Here is a 20,359-nt window from a genome sequence, read left to right as displayed (position 1 = left end):
CTCATTTTCCATCTCCGCCTCTTCGGCGAGGCAAATGCCTACGATTGGATACTCTTCATTGTCGTTCAAAAATGAACAGCCAATCGTCTTCCAAAACATGGAGGGCGGGATTTCGGTTCCTTCCAATCGCGTGCCAAGGATGGAGGGGCATTTCCTTTGAGAGCCCGCAGAGCCGAATTGACTGGGAATACAAATAAAATTCAACCCATGATAGGGTGACGGAGGTGGGGATAGAGTATATTTAGCCAATGGCTATAAGAAAGAGGTGGGTTTTAAGGGCACCCGTTCCCAATGCTTTTTACTGAGTGGTCTAATTCTGAATGTATAATCCAATGGGCAGCAAGAGAGAGGATGACTGATAGAAGGCTATTTCAAACAGGAGTACAGAAGAGGTGGGGCGTGCTAGAAACAAGCCAATTAGCTTCAGGAATAGTTGAGAGTGACATACTAGGCAGCCAATGGCTTTTGAGCCGCCCCTGCAAGGCGTCTGCGCGAACCCCGCGCACCCTTCAGAGCTGAAGCCGGGAGGTAAGATGGCGGCCGCCGACGGAGATGACTCCCTTTACCCTATTGCTGTGCTGATCGATGAGCTGCGGAACGAAGACGTTCAGGTACGGCTCGCGTCAACCGAGGCCTCCCTGGGCGTAAGGGAAAGCGGCCGGAGTTTATTCGGGCAGCCGGGGCCCGAAAGCCGCGCCTTGGGTTACAGTATCCAATCAGCGGCCACTTTTCATCCGAGAACCCCGCGTGTGAGCGATCAGAAGCTCAACCGGATTGGCTGTAAGGATTTTCATTTGAGAAGGCGAGGAGCAGGGTGTTGGCTAATGGAAGGGTCTGTATTATTCAGTGACTCCCCTTCGTCCGTGTTGCGAGCAGCCACGTGATTGGCTGGGCGACCTGTTTGTCTAGTATGGGGGTTAATCAAAACAGTCAAGAGGAGGGTCGCCTTTTCCTTTAATAAATATATTGATGGAATGGCGAGAGGAGGTTCCTGATTGGGTCGAGCCTCGCCTATTCATTATACGGATGTTTCCTGACCAATCAAGGAAGCGTCTTGATCTGATCTCCAGGGGAGGGGTCTCCTGCCCGTCATGCTACGGCTTTTCCAGGGGGTTGTTAGGCTAAGGACATAGACGAGGAAGTGGTGCATAGCCTATTGTCATGGAGGGGAGCCAGTCATGGGGGCGGGGAGATATCAGTAGGGGTGCCATCTTTGAGGTAGCTTACTATGTATGTGGGGTGCGTGACTGCTCCCCTTTTCTCTCTCTCTCTCTCTCTCTCTCTATCTACTTGGGCTTCTGGTTGTAAGGAATGCATAGTTTTGGAATTTGTGATTAATGCTAGCTAGCATGGTGCCTGCCCATTGGGAATGGCTGCATCCCTCAATACCTCCCATAATATAGTACTTTGTTTGGTGATACAATAGATGTGTTTTGGCCCCAAACAGCTGCAGTGATGGAATTGTTTGAGGGCTAGCAGAGGTGGCAACCGAGGTGCATTTAAAATAGCTGTTCCTTGGTATTTTGTATGTAAAACAGCTACACTGTAAGCTGTTGTTTGTAGAACAACACAGAACAAGGTCTCTGCCCTGAGGAGTTAACAGTCTAAAAGCCAGTAAAGGGTTGGGGGAGGGAAATGGAAAGGTTCATTGGAAGAATACGTACATGTGCTATTTCCCTGCTGTGATTTGATGTGATGAAAAGGGCTTCAGGGTGTCACTTAGGGGTTTTCTGTTTTGGATGTAAAATGTGTTTAATTACTTGACGGTTGTAAACCGGCTTCCCTTACTTACTTTTATCCCTTGTTATCTTTGTTGATTCATACTTTTTAAGCTGTCCCCTGTTGAATTTAGAGTGTAAGACCTACCTCTTCATGTAAATCAGTTTCCCATTACATTAAGGTATTATAGAAAGGTATGGGAGATGGGTGTGTGTGTGCCGTGCAGTGCAGTGCATACATGTAGCATGAGATAGGTGTTATTAAGGCTCTTCATCTTTATTAATTTATAATATTTGTGAGTTGCACTGTGAGACATTTTCTAGGGGGCTTGCAAGAAAAAACAAGAACAAGTTATAATAATTTCTGCTATCAATATAGTAACAAAAGCTTCAGAACTATATATAAATATAGACTGAGCAGAGGATCACAACTATGCAACATTAAATTAAATGCACCACAGAGGAATTAAAATTTTGCAGAGTTATAACAGTAGATATTAAAAGCCCTGGGAAAAAGGAAAGCTTTTCCAAGTGCTGGAAATCTCTTAAAATAGATGCCTTCTCTGGGGAAGGCACTTCACAGGTGGTGATGGTGAGGCTGCTGAGAAGGCCTTTCCTGCCTCATTTGGCAAGAGCCCTTTGAGAAGAGCATCAGATGACAACTCAAGGCATATGTAGGTACATGTGGGGAGAGGTGCTCCTTCAGATGCCAGTGTCAAAATCAGTACTTAAAATTGGGCTCAGGGGTGGAACAAAAGTCAGTGAAGATTTTTATCATTTATTTTATTCAGTTTCAATACCACCCTTCATCCGAAGGTCACAAGGCGGTTTACAATATAAAAACAGAAAAATACATATCATAATGACAAACAAAAATATGATGGAGTACTGGCATAATATATACACCTGCCCCAGATGATACAGAATATGGCTACAGGGGTACTAACTGAAGTTTCAGCTTCAGTTGCAGCTCCTCCACATATGATACACATTGCAGGAATAAATTCAGTAAGTTATCAGGGCTTGAAAGCTAGCCCATATATGCCCAAGGTCATAGCTAGTGTGCCAGCCTAAACAAGGGAAATCTTTTTTCTCTGTGCGTATTCTACAGTAATAATATTATTAAGAATACTAGAAAAACAAATCAATATTGTTCTCTGCTACATGGCTTGGGCCAGTGACGTGTTGGGACTGCTCTGGCTGTCTGGTCCAGAGCTGCCCTTGATATGGTGGGTGTTGGGATCCCCTAGAACAATCCTGGGCACTCTCAACAACAAAGCTGAGGTCACCTCCTGATACGGGTAGCGAGACCGCTGGACAGCAGGGTGGGCAGTATAGCAGCAGAATTTCCAGTTTGTCTTAATTGTCCTGCACAACGTTCAAACACAGCAGATTGCCACCTAAATAGCCTGGAGGAAGACCACATAATTCTCTCCCCCAGCCCTCCAATCTATTCTGATTCCAAACCTGAGTACCCATGGGGGCCACAGCTGGGAGAGAGTAATTTCTCCAAGCTCACCTACCCTCAGTAATATAGTTGAGATCAACCGTGCTAAAGTAATAGATTGGAGGAATTTTACTACAGCATCAGCAGACCAGAGGCCAGGTTGGCAAGGTGGCCAGAGATATTTTCATTGAGGGAGAGATTGGAAGAGGGGATAGGTGTAATGTACCTAATCATCTTCTCTGGTATGTCAGACACTCAACACCAGGGGTCTGCAACCTAAACCAGTGCGGAGCAGATCAGGGAGCGCCTTCCATGATGCTGGCCAGTTTCCCATTGGCTGCAGAAAGCTCCTGCCGCCAATGGGAAGCTGCGCATGCCTCCTTCGCAGCGCCGGAAATAGCATGTGTGCGCGTGCGCATACACACTCCGGCCCACCTTGGTGTATGCGGGACCGTGAAATGGCCCAAACCACAAAAACTTTGCCGGCCCCTGCTCAGCACCATTCCATCCCCCCTTCACAGTAGGCAATCTTGTAGGGGTATCCCTGCCCGTCTCCAGGTTGTTCAAAGAGTTTCCCTTTACCCAGCAAAGCAAGAACAACTATTGAGTTGCTGCTTTGGGGGCTTTCCTTTTAACTATTCAAAACAGTGGGATTCACAAGCAATAGTTTAATGGCACTGCGTGCAAAATGAGTGAAGAGGTAAATTAAAAGGGGTGTTAATGAGAAAAAAAAACACCTTTTGCCCTCAACTATTACTGGGCCCAAAGGGACGCAGGTGGCGCTGTGGGTTAAAGCCTCAGCGCCTAGGGCTTGCCGATCGAAAGGTCGGCGGTTCGAATCCCTGCGGCGGGGTGCGCTCCCGCTGCTCGGTCCCAGCGCCTGCCAACCTAGCAGTTCGAAAGCACCTCCGGGTGCAAGTAGATAAATAGGGACCGCTTACCAGCGGGAAGGTAAACGGCGTTTCCGTGTGCGGCTCTGGCTCGCCAGAGCAGCGATGTCACGCTGGCCACGTGACCCGGAAGTGTGTCCGGACAGCGCTGGCCCCTGGCCTCTTAAGTGAGATGGGCGCACAACCCCAGAGTCTGTCAAGACTGGCCCATACGGGCAGGGGTACCTTTACCTTTACCTTACCAGCGGGAAGGTAAACGGCGTTTCCGTGTGCGGCTCTGGCTCGCCAGAGCAGCAATGTCACGCTGGCCACGTGACCCGGAAGTGTCTCCGGACAGCGCTGGCCCCAGCCTCTTAAGTGAGATGGGCGCACAACCCCAGAGTCTGTCAAGACTGGCCCGTACGGGCAGGGGTACCTTTACCTTTACCTTTATTACTGGGCCCGCCTAACTAAACTCATTCTTCTAGATGGCTTCATGATGTTATCTCACAGTCCCCTGCATGATGATGATCTGCCACCAGTCGTAGTCTTCCAGAAATCACTTTCCTGACAGCGATGTGGATGATTAATTGGGTGATTCATAACAGGAAACAGCCCATCTCAGCAATTGGGTGTTCTATTTATTGAACTGTATAGATAATAATAATGTTCCGCTCATACAGTATTGCTGCTCCCAGGACAGCTGCTAATACTTTTTTCTTTTCAAAAATGGGCTGGAAGTTAGTGCAGTTGCGTTAAAACAAACAGATGTTTCTATTGGCTGGTTCCACTTGGCAAACTAGCAGGCATGTTTTTGGAAAACATAGGTAGTCCGGTATTCCTTGCAGCACATTACAGCAATCTAGTGAGTGCACAGCTAATTATGTCCAGGCTTTCTCTGTCCAGGAAGTGTCCCATTTGGTACCCTCAATTTGCCACACTGGCTGCATATCGTAGTGTAAAAATGATAAGTAGGCCATCCACTTTTGTGGATTTATTTGCAAAGTACATTTGTTCTGTATGTAATCAATAGTGTTACAGGGGACATCTCTGAAATATTTCCTCCCATTTCTCGCTCCCACAAGTTATGGCCTGCTTATTTCAGAGTTGGGAAAAGCCATACCTCCCATGGACCTTTTCTTGAGCGTCACGTATGTTTTCTGATTACATACCACTTAACTTGCTATTGCTATATTGATTGTACTCCAGTGACATCTTATGAAGAATCAGGGTTGGCTGGCAAATTAGTGGCTCACCTTTAAAAAATATGTTATTTTGATTTCTTTCTCCCCTATCCAGCTTCGTCTGAACAGCATCAAGAAACTCTCTACCATTGCACTGGCCCTGGGAGTTGAGAGGACGCGCAGTGAGCTTTTGCCTTTTCTCACAGGTAATGAAAAGACCAGGAACTCTGATTTTAGAGAATAAGAATTGAGTCTAGGGGCTGTGATGCATGTGCGTTTGAATTGCAGCTTGGGCAGTACCCCAAATCCCTTTCAAAAAGCTGTAGTGATTTCCTTTTTAGGGCTGCAGTATATACGTGCTCAGCGGCACTTGAGACTCTTGCAGAATTTTAAATCCTTTTCAAAGCTTTGCTGATGAATGCAGCCTTGCCAAAAGAAAGGGACTGCGTCCTTGTTGAATTTAGTTGGTTCAAGATTGTGCTGATGGGATTGTTTATTTCCTGCACTGGAGGGCAAAAGTTCACATCTTCAAATTCTCACATCATGTTAGCTTCCAGATTCTGTGCTCTTGACAATGCAGATTTTAGTCTTGATTTGCTTTAATTGCTTTCCCCCCCCCCTCCCCACAGACACTATTTATGATGAGGATGAAGTGCTACTTGCTCTGGCGGAACAGCTGGGAACCTTCACAGCTCTGGTTGGGGGCCCTGAATATGTCCATTGCTTGCTGGTAAGCCCAGTGAATGACTGGGGAAGAGTGCTCTCCACAGTGGGAGAATGTGAGATTTTCTAACATCTCTGTTTCTTTCAAACTTTGGTGGGGGGAAGTGTTGGTCATTAGCAGATTTGAGGGTGGTCCTAGGTTGGATTATGCTGCCCACTAGTAAAAAGGATATGTTGTAAAATGGTAGCATGCATCCACCCTTTGCCTGCTTCTAAAGTGCAGCTTAATGGTATATGGAATGCCTTTCCCATTTGCTTCCAACAATGTTGCCCCAAAACAACAGATGCTGTAACCTTGTATTTGGACCCTTTGCATGGTTGACATCCGCTCTCACACACCAATACAGGTCGCACCCCTTACTTTCCAAATCTTCTTCCTTCTCTTTATACTTCTTTGAAATACTTCTGTATTTCCATAAATCGCACAGGGGCCAAAGATTGTAACAGGGGCATGCTGTATTAGAAGACTGTTTTCTTCCTTGAGGGATTTGTTGATTTATTATAAAAAATATTTATAAATTGTATTTTGGCCCTAGAGGGGGTATCCAAGGCAGTGTACAAAACCAAAATATCTAAACTTAGTTTCGTGTGTGTGTGTGTGTGTGTGTGTACATACACACATACTGCCTTGGGGACCCTTGCTAGATTATCAGTAAACTAGATTATGAATGGAGCAGAACATGCCTAGAAACCTGGAGAAGTGGAATTAACTCACATACTATAAAAGCTATTAAAAACCCATGTGGAACAGAAAGCTGACATGGAGCCAGTCTTACATTCCCTTGGGAGGAAGTTGCTTAGACAGGATGCCACATCTTTAGATGATTTATCTAGCTTTCAGAACATCACATTTTTCTTCAAATTTCCCCCCTCCATTTCTGTTATTACTTACTGTAATAAGAAACCCGCAAAAGGTCAGGCAGTAACACATTTGGTGTTACAACACTCTTTGGTATGCTAAGCTGCAGACATTGCATTTAATGTGTAATGTATCCTCCCTCTTTGTGCTGCAGCCTCCGCTTGAGAGCCTTGCTACTGTTGAGGAGACAGTGGTCCGGGACAAAGCGGTGGAGTCTCTGCGAGCCATCTCCCATGAACACTCTCCATCTGACCTTGAGGCCCACTTTGTTCCCCTTGTGAAGCGCCTGGCAGGAGGTGACTGGTTCACCTCCCGCACCTCTGCTTGTGGCCTCTTCAGTGTCTGTTACCCTCGAGTCTCCAGTTCGGTCAAAGCTGAGCTCCGACAGTAAGTGAAATGCTTTACATTAAGGTATGGAGTGGGCTGTTGGTTGGGTCACTGATGTCAAAGGGTGAGAGACACCAATTCAGAGGGCTCCGTATTTCCCAGCTAACAGTCCTTATCCCTTTCCTGCAGGTACTTCCGGAACTTGTGCTCAGATGACACTCCGATGGTCAGGCGAGCGGCAGCCTCTAAACTGGGTGAATTTGCAAAGGTCTTGGAGCTGGAACATGTCAAGAGCGAGATCATCCCCATGTTCTCTAACTTGGCCTCTGATGAGCAGGTCTGTGGGATGGCACCTTGCTTTCTGGGAGAGGGCTGGGCCGCACTAGATCACCTGTAACCCACCTCATGTCTCTCATACAGGACTCTGTGCGTTTGTTAGCTGTGGAGGCCTGTGTTAATATTGCACAGCTCCTGCCCCAGGAGGACCTGGAATCGTTGGTGATGCCAACACTACGGCAAGCAGCAGAGGACAAATCTTGGCGGGTCCGTTACATGGTGGCTGACAAGTTCACGGAGGTTAGTACGAATCCATGTATGCCTCAGCAGTGCTTGTGTGGTATTCGTTTTATTTGAAAGATTTATACCCAGCCTTTTGATCAAATCATCTGAAACTCAGACTTTGTGTGTGTGTATACACACATTATTTCTTTTTTAGAAAAACCTCTCAATTCAACTTATTAAAAAAACGTTGCAAAAACTCACTTCGTGCTCTTATTCCTCTGGTCAGAAGCCGTGTCCTTTCCTCTTATTTCTACATTTCCTGGGTATTTCTCAGTTGGAGCACAATTCTTTTTGGCAGGGATCTATTTGGGATCATCATATATTTTCCCTTTCTTACCTACAGCTCCAGAAAGCTGTCGGTCCAGAAATCACAAAAACCGACTTGGTCCCGGCATTCCAGAACCTGATGAAAGACTGTGAAGCTGAAGTGCGGGCTGCTGCCTCCCACAAAGTCAAAGGTCAGTTGCAGTCACAATGCCTGTGGTGGCGGCTTGTTCTTTCCAATTGTTTGGAATCAAAGGGAACCCAGATTCTCTGAGGGGTGCTCCTGCCCCATCCGTGTTCTCACTTATCTGAAATCCTGTAAAAAGCTGTTTGTGTTTTGTGCTACAAATACTGCTATTTCTGTTCTAGAAAAGGTAAATTTGACACTCAAATAATTCAAATATTGCAAATCAGATTTTTGTTGTATATACCTTCTGTTCCCTCGACGTGGCTTTATTCTGAGCTTGTTAGAGGAACAATGTAAGTGATAGAAAATGAATGCCTATAAGAGGTAAAATGTTTAAAGGGAAAGTGAAATGGCTCTAACATTCAGAGCACTCATGGTCTGTGTGCTGGAGCCATTTAAAAATGACACCTACTATTTTTCAAGCCTTATTTACATAGCTATGATAGCTGGACACATGCTTAGAATGTAACTGATATACAGTAAAATACAAGCCTTGCTTCCTGTGATTTGGTGTGGCTGTAGTACAGATACAAGACTCCACACATAGGTCAGAAAAAAAAGGTAGCACATGACATAGTTCTATAATGCCGCAACAACTCAACTAACCTTTAAACAGCCAAATGACAGTCTCTATAGAAACGAGAGACTTGTCTAAATTCAGTTGCAGGAATATGTGTTTCTGGAGATCAGTAATTTGTACATTATGGTGTGTTAGGAAGTCTGACAGTGGAGTGATGATGCCTAATGGACTACTAGATTAACTTAGAGCTCATATCTTCCTGATGGGCTCCTTTGTTAGCCAGATAAACAGCATTCCCACTGCACCACTTTGGTTGTGAAGCCCTAACAACGTGATTACTGTTTTTCCTTAAGAGTTCTGTGAAAACCTGTCTGCTGATTGCCGTGAAAATGTCATTATGACCCAGATCTTGCCCTGCATTAAGGTATGTTCCAGGACGCGACAATCTCTAGTGAGTCTTGAGCTTGTTTTTTGAAGCATTTGTCAGCTTGCTATAACAGTACAATTAAGGGCTGAAGAAACCATGGAGGCAAGTGTCTCACTGTTAAAGCAGGGGGCGACTTAACTATTTGTTTGTTTGTTTATTAAATTAATATACTGCCTGTCACCTGACAATCACAGGGCGATTTACATTATAAAGTCAGCAAACTTTTTCAGCAGGGGGCCAGTCCACTGTCCCTCAGACCTTGTGGGGGGCCGGACTATTTTTTGGGGGGGGGGAATGAATAAATTCCTATGCCCCACAAATAACCCAGAGGTGCATTTTAAATAGAAGCACACATTCTACTCATGTAAAAACACCAGGCAGGTCCCACAAATAACCCAGAGATGCATTTTACATAAAAGGACACATTCTACTCATGTGAAAACACTATGATTCCCGGACCATCCGCAGGCCACATTTAGAAGGCGATTGGGTCCAGCCCATGGTATTAGTTTGCCTGCCCATGGTATAAAGGTTGCTTGTAATAGAATAAGGAAGTAAGACAGATGAGCTGTGCAGATGGGTTGAAGAGTTACTGTAGATACGTTTGTGTTCGGTGTGTCCCATTTTCTTGTATTTTATGTTTGTGGGCCACCCAGAGTGCAGTGTTTCTGGTTGGCCTCACGGCAAGCAAGTAAATTTCTTTGTGTTTGTTTTTGTTTTTAATACTTTTTGCCATTCAGGAACTCGTGTCAGATGCCAATCAACATGTAAAATCAGCTTTGGCATCTGTGATCATGGGATTGTCTCCCATTTTGGGCAAAGACAACACAATCGAACACCTTCTGCCTCTCTTCTTGGCTCAGCTCAAAGATGAGGTGAGTGGTCCCCCCCCCCCCCATCATGTTCCTTTGGTCCACTTGTTAACAGTTCTGTGTCAAACTGTTCAGCATTAGGAGCATTTCCCTGCCTTGATCTCCTGAAGTTGCATTATTTCATGGCTGCTTCACTCCCTTGCCCCGGAAGTGCTAAATATACCCTTCCCCAACCTGGTGTCCTCCAGATGTGGTTGACTTACAACTCCCATCATCCCTGACCATTGGCCTTCCTGGCTGGGGCTGATGGAGTTAGGATTCTGTGGTCCCCTGTCCCCCCGGAATTCTGGGAACTCGGCTGGAGTCATAAATGACCAATTTCTCTAAAGAGGCCATAGAAAAGTAATGGAGTACATGCTTTATATGTTTAGGGTTCCAGGTTCAGTGCTAAGTAGCTGGGACTGGAAAGATTTGTGAACAAACTCAATAGTGAACGGGATGGACCTACATAGGTTCCTACACAGTATCACCCCTACCCTTGACTTTGGTGTTCAAGGGCTTATATGACCAAAGCAGGTCCATTTAGATTAGGGTTGGTGTCTTCCATCTCTGAAATGGGAGGCTGTGCTCCCAGTATGGTCTGAAGGCGCAGACTGGTGCTAAGCAAGTCTGAGTCTTGTCAGCGCCTAGATAGTTGATTGCCTGGGAGCCACATGTACGCCACCTTGGGATTTTTGATGGAAGGAAGCTGGGGTAGTAAGAAAATAAATCAAAGCCACCTCTCCAAGTCAAAGGTTGCAAGCCTAGTTTAGATGTGGTGGAAGAAGATATGCAAGTATTTGCAGTCGTCAAAAGAGTGGGTGGATTTTAGGGGTTGCATCTGGGAGGTGGAACTGCCCTCTGATGTCACTGTGTTCACATTTCTGCAGTGCCCGGAAGTCAGACTCAATATAATCTCTAACCTGGACTGTGTGAATGAGGTGATTGGCATCCGGCAGCTGTCCCAGTCCCTGCTGCCAGCCATTGTGGAGTTGGCAGAGGATGCCAAGTGGCGTGTGCGACTGGCCATCATCGAGTACATGCCCCTGTTGGCTGGGCAGCTAGTAAGTGCATCTTTGGCTTTTTGCGTATGAGTTTGACATGCTGGGAGAACACAGTGATCAAATATTCTTGGGTCAGCTGGGCCTGGGTTGCCGCAGGCACATTGTTTGGCTTTGTGAAAGCTTTTGTATGTGTTCCGCCTTGTGGGAACTGCTAGTTACTGCCCATTTGCTTGGGGAGTATTAACCATTCAGCTTAAAAACCTAGAACTTTTCACAACCTTTGTGCTGGTTTGCTCCCTACCTGCCATATGAGCGAGACCACTTTCTCCGTGTTTTGTTTCTGACTGTGAGAATCCCATAAACAGCATTAGCGCAAGTTAATCTGAGCTCTCTGCAATTTCCCCTCTGTAGGGTGTGGAATTCTTTGACGAGAAGCTAAATTCCCTTTGCATGGCATGGTTGGTGGATCACGGTAAGGCTCTTAAGTTGAAACATTTTTTTTCCTCCCTTAATCTTTTTTCTCCCTGTTGTTACATTTGCATTTGTTCAAATGAAGGAAGGTTGAATGCCACATTTGGACAAGAATTAGAGGTGCAGTCTCTCCGTGTTAACTAGAGGGGTGATTTTTATCACCCTTATTTGTAGGAAAAGGGGCTGTAGAGAGGAAGGGAGACCAAGAGCACATGCTAAAGTGGCTCTTTGAATTATGGCCCAGGTGCTTTATATCTCTTTAAAATATCAAGCACTTTATATCCAACTAGTGATCTCTAACATGGAAAGTATATTTCAAAGCTAATGGGATCCATTATGAAAGCTCCTGTTCCAGCAGAGAGAATTGGCTCATCTAAGCTTTTAGTGCAGGAATAAAAGTTGTATTTTTTTATATTGAATGGGAGAGTTCTTTTTCAGCCACAGGAGCAATTAAGCTCAAGTTCAATGCTATTATTTCACAATGATGGAGAGGCAATGTAGCTCGTTTCCATGGTGGTTTGCTGCATTAATTCAATAGCCTGGTTTACACGTGCTATAGTTTATATAAGCCACAGAAAACCTCGTGCTTGTGGCACATCTCAGAAGCTTCTGCTTTGTTTTACATCAGATAACAGACTAAACTGTGGTTATTAATGATGGTTTTTTGAAAGCATAGTTAAGGTTAACCATTGCTTGTCCAAGTTCAGATGACACTGCAGGCTGTGGGAAACATACAAGTGGTAGAAAAAAGGCTTCTGAACCACTTTGCTGCCACACCAGAGGGGAAGCATGAGACCGTGAAGCCTTCTGAGGCTTGCTCTTGTAACACTAAACTATGGTTTAGTGCAGGTAGCCAATGTAGGAGTCCCAGCAACACCTGAAGACCACCAGTTCTTCCCATCACATCAGGGCAGCATGGCCAGTGGTTAGGGATGATGGGAGTTGCAGTTCAGGAACATCCAAGTGCTACCACATTGGCTACCCCTGGTTTAGCAATGTCTGAACCAGACAAATGTGTATTCAATAACAGACGTTCACTAATTAAAATTTCTTTTAGTCATTTTGTGTGGAGGGGGAATAACGTAACTAAAATTTAAATATCTGGGGCCATTAGGGGTTGTTGAAAAACTGTGAGGCCCAAAAGCTTTATAAACAAAAGCAACTGCTTTTTTTACCCATTTCCTTCTGCCATTCAGTCATTCAGTGCATCCAGAATGATTCAGAAGTGAACTTGTGCCTTTCAGTCTCGTCTCCACCGAATAAAATGTGTGACCAATGACCAATTCAAATTGTTAAATGAGCTATCAATTTATGAAATCTGTGAAAGCCTATCTTCCCTCATTTCCATCCCAGAATATCACTGCTAATTTCAAATGTTTTCGTGGAAGGGATGCTTAACCAGTGACAAATGCCATGTTAGAGTGGATGTAAATTGCCAGTGGAAAGATGCCTATTGTTTTTTGGAGCGGAGCTCTGAAATCTGTCACACCTCCATCTCCTGCTTTGAATTTTAATGGGGCAGGAAACAAGTGACATGTATAAGGCATAGGAGTACAATCCCAACTCAGTCCTTGCAGCATTTGTGGTCTAAAATTGAGCTGGGCTTCTATTGTTTTCCAATGCAAAGCATATAGGGCTTTTGACATAGAGCCGCTAAGGGCCTACAGTGATATCCACTCCTCCCATTGACCGAATTTGGTTTGGGCTCGGGACCAGATCTGGTGCACGACCTTAATAAGTACCCACACATGCATGAAAATCTTGCAAACTTCAGAGTGGGTAGGTGGCTTCCTTTGCCAAATGTGCTGAAGAAGTTGGACAATAGCATTAGTTCGGAGTGTTCTCACCTTTTAACCTGTGCTGACACTGCTCTCCTCTCCAGTCTACGCTATCCGAGAGGCAGCTACCAGCAACCTCAAGAAGCTTGTGGAGAAGTTTGGCAAGGACTGGGCCCATGCCACCATCATCCCCAAGGTGCTGGCCATGTCCAACGACCCCAACTACTTGCACCGCATGACCACGCTCTTCTGCATCAACGTGAGTTGGGGCAAGGATGGGGTAGAGGAGGAAGTTGGGATGAACTCAGGGCAAAGGGAAGAATGTGTTCTCCACCATGCAAGAGCCGCCATACTGCATTAAAAATGTTCTCCTTTTCTCCTCTTCCGTCACCTATAAGTCCTTAATCGTTTTAATATTGCCGCATCCCATATTCTGTTAAATGATTTAGACCTAGAAGGAACTTCAGTCCCATTTGGATGCAGCTAAAATTCTTGCTCCAGATAATAAATTCCTCTCCAGTATTTTAGTGGAATTTTCCATTTCTGCATGATTACTTCATGTAACTGTTTTCTGATTCAAAATTAACTGGGGTGCATATTTTAAATTTTGTGTGCAGATTTTTTTTATTTTATTTTGTGTGCAGAACTTTAGATTTGCCCCCCCCCCCGCCATGTAAACTAACTTCAGTGTAAACCACTGAGGAAGAGGAGGGTGATGGGGGGTATTGGAAAGGGGTGGACTTCCATGCCAGGTACAAAAGAGATCCCCCACCCCTACCCCGATGAGATTTTCTGCTTTTCAAACTTGAGAGTAAAAACTTTCAGGTTCCAGACCCCCCCCCCCCTTAACACACAAGTTGGAATGCCTGTCTCTAAGTTCTGTTGAAATCAGTGGTCTGAGGTTAGTCCTTTCCATTCATTTTCCATGGGTCTATTCTGAGGTTGATTAGCACTGGATACACCAGAGTTCTTTTTTTATCACCAAGTACTCACAGAGCTGTTTTGCATAAGAATAAGCTGTCCAGGGAAGTCCATAAGGAGAGATTGGGTTGTCAGTTGCTTTAGATATTGGGCATCATGCTTTGAGAGGAGGAAGAGAGTCCTCAAACTCCTCCTTTATTTAGTGCTTCTAGGAATCCTATGGGACAGATTAATTATGCTCTTTCTGTGAAACACGTTGAGAAATTTTAGGGGTGCTTCACTTGTTTAGTGGAAACCCCCAGTGGTGAAACCTCCCATTCTTTCTGAGGGCTAGGGCATGGTTTTAGCTCCATCGGCAAGCATGGCATTCAAAGTAAGGAGCAGCACAGACCTAGCAGCCAAGGGAAGCTCAAAGTCTCCTACGTACCCTGTGGATCCCACTTGATCATGATCCAGTTCCATCGTGCCTTTTCCTTTGCTAGGTGCTGTCAGAGGTGTGTGGGCAGGAGATCACCACCAAGCACATGCTTCCCACTGTGTTGCGGATGGCAGGCGATGCCGTAGCAAACGTCCGCTTCAACGTGGCCAAGTCCCTTCAGAAAATTGGACCAATCCTGGACAACAGGTATGACAGTTCACTGGGGGCACCATTGCACCTGACGCCTTTATGGCAGCAGTCCCGAAACTCCTCCCAATTGGAGGATGCATTTATGGGGAGGGGGGAGGGGAGAAGCACTTGGGGCCTTTGAAGACCTTTGGATTTACTGCCTTTGCCTTCCACTCACTTCTTCCTACTTATCCCTCTGCCACTCTTATCCCCACAGCACCCTTCAGAATGAGGTGAAGCCAGTGCTGGAGAAACTAACACAGGACCCCGATGTGGATGTCAAATACTTCGCCCAGGAGGCGCTGACTGGTGAGTCAGGAACGTCCTTTTCCCCAACGGGAACAACCTCACTTTGTGTCAAAACAAAACACTTGCTTCCCAGCTTCCCAACTAGGAAGGATGTGCTTGTCAGCTTGAGGCCTTCTCCTCTTAACCTCTGTTCCTGAGTTGCCTTGCAGCTTGCTCCTGTCCCAGATTTGAGACAGGTGCAAACTCTTGGAAGAGTGCCCAAGTGTTTCTCCTGATACTTGAATTCTTCCAGCCAAAGGGAAGAGGAGTGAGGAGGAAAAGGAATTGCTGCTGCAAGGGGAGGCTTTCTTTACCAGCTCCTTGATCAGCAGGGGTGGGAGGGAGAGGTGTACATCAAAGAGAGCTTGGATGGGGAAGCATACAGACATTGTGGCTTGCTTGAATTTGGAGCAAGGGCTGTGAAAGAGGAGCCCTCCTGGGTGAGACTAAATGCCTATCTAGTCCATCCTCCTGGTCCCCACTGTGGCGAACCACATGCCTGTAGGAAGCTCACATGCAGGACCTGGGGCGTGTTGCTGCTTCCCAGTAGCCTGGAGCCACTGATCATGGAGATAGTTTATAGCCCTTATGACTACTGCTTCTTGATAGCCTTAGTGTTATATTACATGGTCATGAATTCCACTATGTGCAGTGTAAAGTATTTCCTATTGTTTGTTCTGACTCTCCCACCTTCCAGCTTCAGTAGATGGTCCTTGGAGAGGGAGAGAAATGCTGCTCTTTCCATTTTCTTCACCGCACATCATTCCATAGATTTGCTTTCAAAACAAAAAAGGCCCAAGCATTGCAGCCTTCCTTTGTTTTGGCAGTAGCTCTCACATCTCCCTTCAATCCCCACCCTCAGATAGTTTGATTGGTCCTTTTTGTAAGCCTGGAGCTGAATATTTGTCAGGTTAGTTTGCACAATCCATTCGATTCCTCCTGGCTCAGTACTATTTTCTAAGTGGGTGGACTGACTCCACGGGGAAGAGATTGGTGGTTGAGGTGACACAGAGATTATGGCTGAATGGCTTCTGATGACTCATTAATACCTACAAGCTGCCGGCTCCTGTCGCAGCCATCAGCCAACAAGGACAAGAGGGTGGAGCAGCAGCCCTCTTGCTTCTCCTGGCTGTACAGTCACTTGTCTCTGGACTTGATGATCCCTCACAATAGATGTTCATAATTGCATATGGGATTGTTCATGCAAGAAAGAAACCCAACCATCTGGAAATCTGGCAGTGGAGGAATTTGTATGCCTCTTTCTGCAAGTAACCCTTAGAATTTAACTAGTTTTCTTTCTCTCTTTTCACAGTGTTGGCACTGGTTTGAGCCCTAGGAGTCCCGACGCTGTTGTCTCTTCCACTTGGGCCCCAATTGGACCGATCTTTCTCTCCCCCTCCCCATTTCCCTGCATGTCTATGACCAGCCCCCACCCCGTGGATCCATATGGTGATATTGGTCAGTGGCTGACTCTGGAGTCCACCTCCCTCTTCCACTCTTAGCTCCATGTTCTGAAACCTTCCTCGGCAGCTGTGATACTTCCTCCCTATCTCATCTTAGCCAGGTTCCATCTTTAGTTTTGTTGTGCCACCAGGTGGCAGCAAATGGCAGCCTCTCCCTCGCGTGTGCCCCCCCTCCAGTCCTGCCTCCTGGTGCAAACTCATGAGAGGCAGAGCAGCCCCTTCAAACCTACACTTGGCATGATCAATGTGAACACTCTGGGGAGGCAAAGTGCTTGGGGCTTCTGTAACCTTTTGGCCACGGTTTGCATGAGAACTTCCCCACAGTGCTGTATGTAGCTGTGCATGAGGTATTGATTTGGCCTTCCTCTTGATGAACTTTGCTCAGTGGGCAGCCAGATTGCCCCTGCCACTCCCCCATCCCAGCGATTTAAAAAGTCCCAGGGGTCCTCCATTCAGTGTCTCTAACACCACTTAATCAGATAGAGCATCAGTTACAAAACTAACTAGTTCTCAGGGGGTTCCTTTGTTAGCAAACTTCTCTTATGCTCTAAGTTGAATGCAGCAGAGGCCTCTCCCCTCCAGCCCCAGAGAGGGGAGGAAGGGGTGCTTAAATCCCTATTGTTTTAATTTCTCACCAAACTCACTACTATTCTTTCTCAGTTAAGGTCCCCCTCGTACCCTATCTTCTGTGCTGGAAGGAGTTTCTGTAGATAGCATGTTGGGAGAAGCAGCTCTTTGCAGAAAATATTACTTTGGGGCGGTGAAGGATATGAACCCAGCAGGAATTGTTGTCTTGGGTCCGCTTTTCAAGCTTGGCCCTTCCTAAATTTGGAGGGGTAAAGGGATGCTTTTATGAAGACACCATTCAGCAGGAGGGGCAATCAGGTCGCTGTCTCCTGCAGTGCTTGGACTATCCAGTGTGACATATTAGCCAATTGGAATCTCCAGCATCTATCATGAAAAACCACCACCAACTTCCTCTTCCCCTCCCCTTAGTCTGCCCCAGTTATGTCCTGACCCCTCTTTTTTTTTAGTTCCCAGCTGCTGCCTCTGTGGTTCTTGCACTGAACAAGTATCTAAGTGTGTTTTCTAACCACACACCCCTTAACACAAACACACACAAACACCCTCTCTGTTAGTGGCATGTAATTTTAAAACTGTTGGAATTTTTTTTAATTTTTTTTTGGTGTACACTTGTTTTTCCCCCCTCCTCTCTATGATTAATAAAATGCTCGATCGTTATTTGGCATCTCATTCACTTTGGGCTGGGGTGACAGAAACTATTTGAGACAGGAGTGGGGGAAACTTGGGCCTGTGGGCCTGAATTCAGTCTTCCAGGCTTCTTTATCCATCCCTCAAGATGCTTCACACACACACACACACACACACACACACACACAAAAACACCAGTTAGCCCTGCTCTGTATCCTCCTAGAGTGCTTTTGCCTGTATGGAATGTGTACTTGAACTGTGATCATGCCTCTTGCTCACCCAAATGGAGACAGGCTGGGGGTGGGAGGGCAGGAGAGATGTAGCAGTTTCTGGCTTTTGCACTGCTGGGCAAAAAGGCACATTTGCTGCTTCACCCACTGGCCCCACACAGTCCTTGCAGGATGCCCACAACAGAATGTGGCTTTCCAGAAGAAACAGGTTCCCTGGCCACTGCTTTAATGAGAAGTAGTTACAGGAAGCCTGTTGCCTCTAGGTTATAGCTCTGAATTTGTATTCACTTCTGTACATTTCAGTTGGGCTTTGTGCAAGAGAATTCATCCTGCAGAATCGGGACCCAAGACTCATAGGTTGTGAATCCTAAGCAAATACTTCTCTGCACTAGAGAACAAATCCCTCCTCTCTATATAACAAGCTTCTGTTATCTGGAGAGCCTCAGGTTTCCTCTTGGCGTTTGCTGACTACATAGACTCAGATATTGCCACTTTGCATGTCGTCTTCTCTGGATGTCTTAATTATTTTTAGAGCCCCTTTCATTATCCCATCGCTGAACTACAGTTGACAGTTCCTGTTGTTGGAGAGGAGCTCAACAATGGAATCCAGTGAACAACCCGTATTGCAGCACTTTTGGAGGGCTTCATTTCTAAGAATTGCAGGCCTTTTCCCAGATCTTGGCAGGATGGGAACAGTTATGGTTGGGTGTTAGAGTGAATTGGGGCTTCTGGTCCCGCCTGCCTTAATGGAGGCAGCCCTCAGGACAGCAGGGGATTGGCAAAGGAAAAATAAGGATGACATGGTAAATCACCCTTGCAAATTCCCTGCAGGGCTGGGGAAAGTGGGCTTCACTTGCAGTTTGTCCAAGTACCTGGCTCTCGCTCTAGCATGAGATGAGGGAGGCACCGAGTGCAAAAAAACCACCTGGTGAAAACCCTCCTATACCACCATTAAGAAGCAGAAGATCGCTGTTTAAATGGATGTGAAATAGGCTTTAAAGTACTGGTGCATGATGGGAAAGGATTGCAACAACATACTGCGGAATATACCAGCTACATGGATCAAAGGTTTGAATTGAGAGAAGATTTTCTTCAGAGTGAGAGATGGGGCGAGGGAAGCCCATGTTTTCTATATTTAGGATTCGGCAATCCTCTCCGGAATATAAGATAAAAAGAGATTTAGAATAAACGGACATAAATCAGACATCAGGAATCACAAGACAGAGAAACCAGTAGGAGAACACTTCAATCTCCCAGGACATTCTATACAAGATCTCAAAGTAGCTGTTTTACTACAAAGGAATTTCAGAAATAGACTGGAAAGAGAAGCTGCTGAATTGCAACTTATCACCAAACTTAAAACCATGGAGAGTCCTGGTCTGAACAAAGACCTTGGATTCTTATCTCATTATACATGACAAAGCCATTTTTCACCTTCTCACCCCTTGCTTTTTCCTGTAAGACCTATTGCAGTCGTTAAGAGTCATCAACAGGCTCATCACAGCTATCTGCCAATCACCCATTCCCACCACCCTTCTGAGTAATACCCCTCCCCACCTTCTCACTATATAGAAGGGTCTGGAAACTTCTGTTTCAGTGTATCTGAAGAAGTGTGCATGCACATGAAAGCTCATACCAAGAACTAACTTAGTTGGTCTTTAAGGTGCTACTGGAAGGAATTTTTTTTTGTTTTGAATTTGGCTATTGTTGGGGATATATTGGAAAACTAATTAAAAAAAAATAATATTAAAAAACCACAGTAAATTGGGGAAGGAGGGGGACGTTCTGTCCTTTATTTTCTGAAGAACTACCCCCTTCTACTTTCCGTGTACTCAGCTCTGTGTGTTCTCTCTGTTTTGCTGAGCAAATATTCTTTGCATCTCCCTTGGGAGGAGAGAGCTCTTTTAGAGCTGGAACAGCTTCAGGAGGGGCTTTGATAACAAACAACTACTATTCCTTGGTGTCACTGCATTAAATTTTCATTTATTTAGCCCATTTTTTGTATTCTGGTCATGCTTTGGCAGAATGCTTGGAAGAGAAACCAACAGGTTTTGCCAAATGTCACTGTTAAGAGATAATAATTAAAAAATAATAATCTGCCTGTTATGCAGCTGGGCTTAATTTTCAAGCATCTGGTGGCAAAATTTAACTGCTAGAGGTTAAGGCAAACAACTGGACCTGCTGGGGGAATTATGAGGACATTCCACCAAGGAATGTGGGGTATTTTGCCTGAGAGGATCAGCAGGGGGGGAGAGCATAGGATATTTTGTCATGGGCGCGAAAAAACCCCACATTCCAGCTGTTGAAGGTGTATCTCAAAGGCTGTGCCCTAACACCCATGATTAGTGCTTCTGAGCATGCACAAAGTGCCTTCCCACTTGACCCTGAAGTCCAAAGTGAGGGGAAAGTTTCAGGGCCGACAATGGGATGTAACACATCAGTCATTCA

The 20,359-nt window shown here is 45.7% G+C and overlaps 1 protein-coding gene and 1 long non-coding RNA gene across 2 annotated transcripts; one reads left to right on the top strand and one right to left on the bottom strand.

Annotated features, from left to right (window-relative positions):
- Positions 1-453: 453 nt before the first annotated feature.
- On the top strand, positions 454-17,711 carry PPP2R1A (protein phosphatase 2 scaffold subunit Aalpha). The gene is made up of 15 exons (XM_079986070.1): positions 454-611; positions 5,334-5,424; positions 5,848-5,948; positions 6,955-7,187; positions 7,317-7,464; positions 7,548-7,703; positions 8,032-8,146; positions 9,013-9,083; positions 9,827-9,961; positions 10,828-11,001; positions 11,353-11,413; positions 13,295-13,449; positions 14,594-14,736; positions 14,936-15,027; positions 16,319-17,711. The coding sequence occupies exons 1-15, from the start codon at positions 459-461 to the stop codon at positions 16,333-16,335; spliced, it is 1,845 nt and encodes a 614-aa protein (XP_079842196.1). The 5' UTR covers positions 454-458; the 3' UTR covers positions 16,336-17,711.
- Positions 17,449-19,036, bottom strand: LOC307221769. Its single transcript, XR_013841493.1, has 2 exons — positions 17,863-19,036; positions 17,449-17,832 (listed from the first exon to the last, which is right to left on the bottom strand). It is a non-coding gene; the product is annotated as an uncharacterized lncRNA (long non-coding RNA).
- Between the last annotated feature and the right edge of the window lie 1,323 nt (positions 19,037-20,359).

Source organism: Podarcis cretensis (genome assembly GCF_951804945.1).
Source record: "Podarcis cretensis genome assembly, chromosome: 8".
In the NCBI taxonomy this organism is placed as follows: Eukaryota; Metazoa; Chordata; class Lepidosauria; order Squamata; family Lacertidae; genus Podarcis; species Podarcis cretensis.
The sequence above is the reverse complement of the archived record's forward strand: the minus strand, read 5'-3'. Positions and strand labels throughout refer to the sequence as shown.

What these genes read in the sequence shown, in the direction of transcription:
- PPP2R1A (XM_079986070.1), top strand. Translation starts at nt 459, where the DNA reads ATGGCTTTTGAGCCGCCCCTGCAAGGCGTCTGCGCGAACCCCGCGCAC. An exon ending in AATATGTCCATTGCTTGCTG is followed by an intron (nt 5,949 to 6,954) that starts GTAAGCCCAGTG and finishes TTTGTGCTGCAG; the next exon opens with CCTCCGCTTGAGAGCCTTGC. An exon ending in GGACCAATCCTGGACAACAG is followed by an intron (nt 14,737 to 14,935) that starts GTATGACAGTTC and finishes TTATCCCCACAG; the next exon opens with CACCCTTCAGAATGAGGTGA.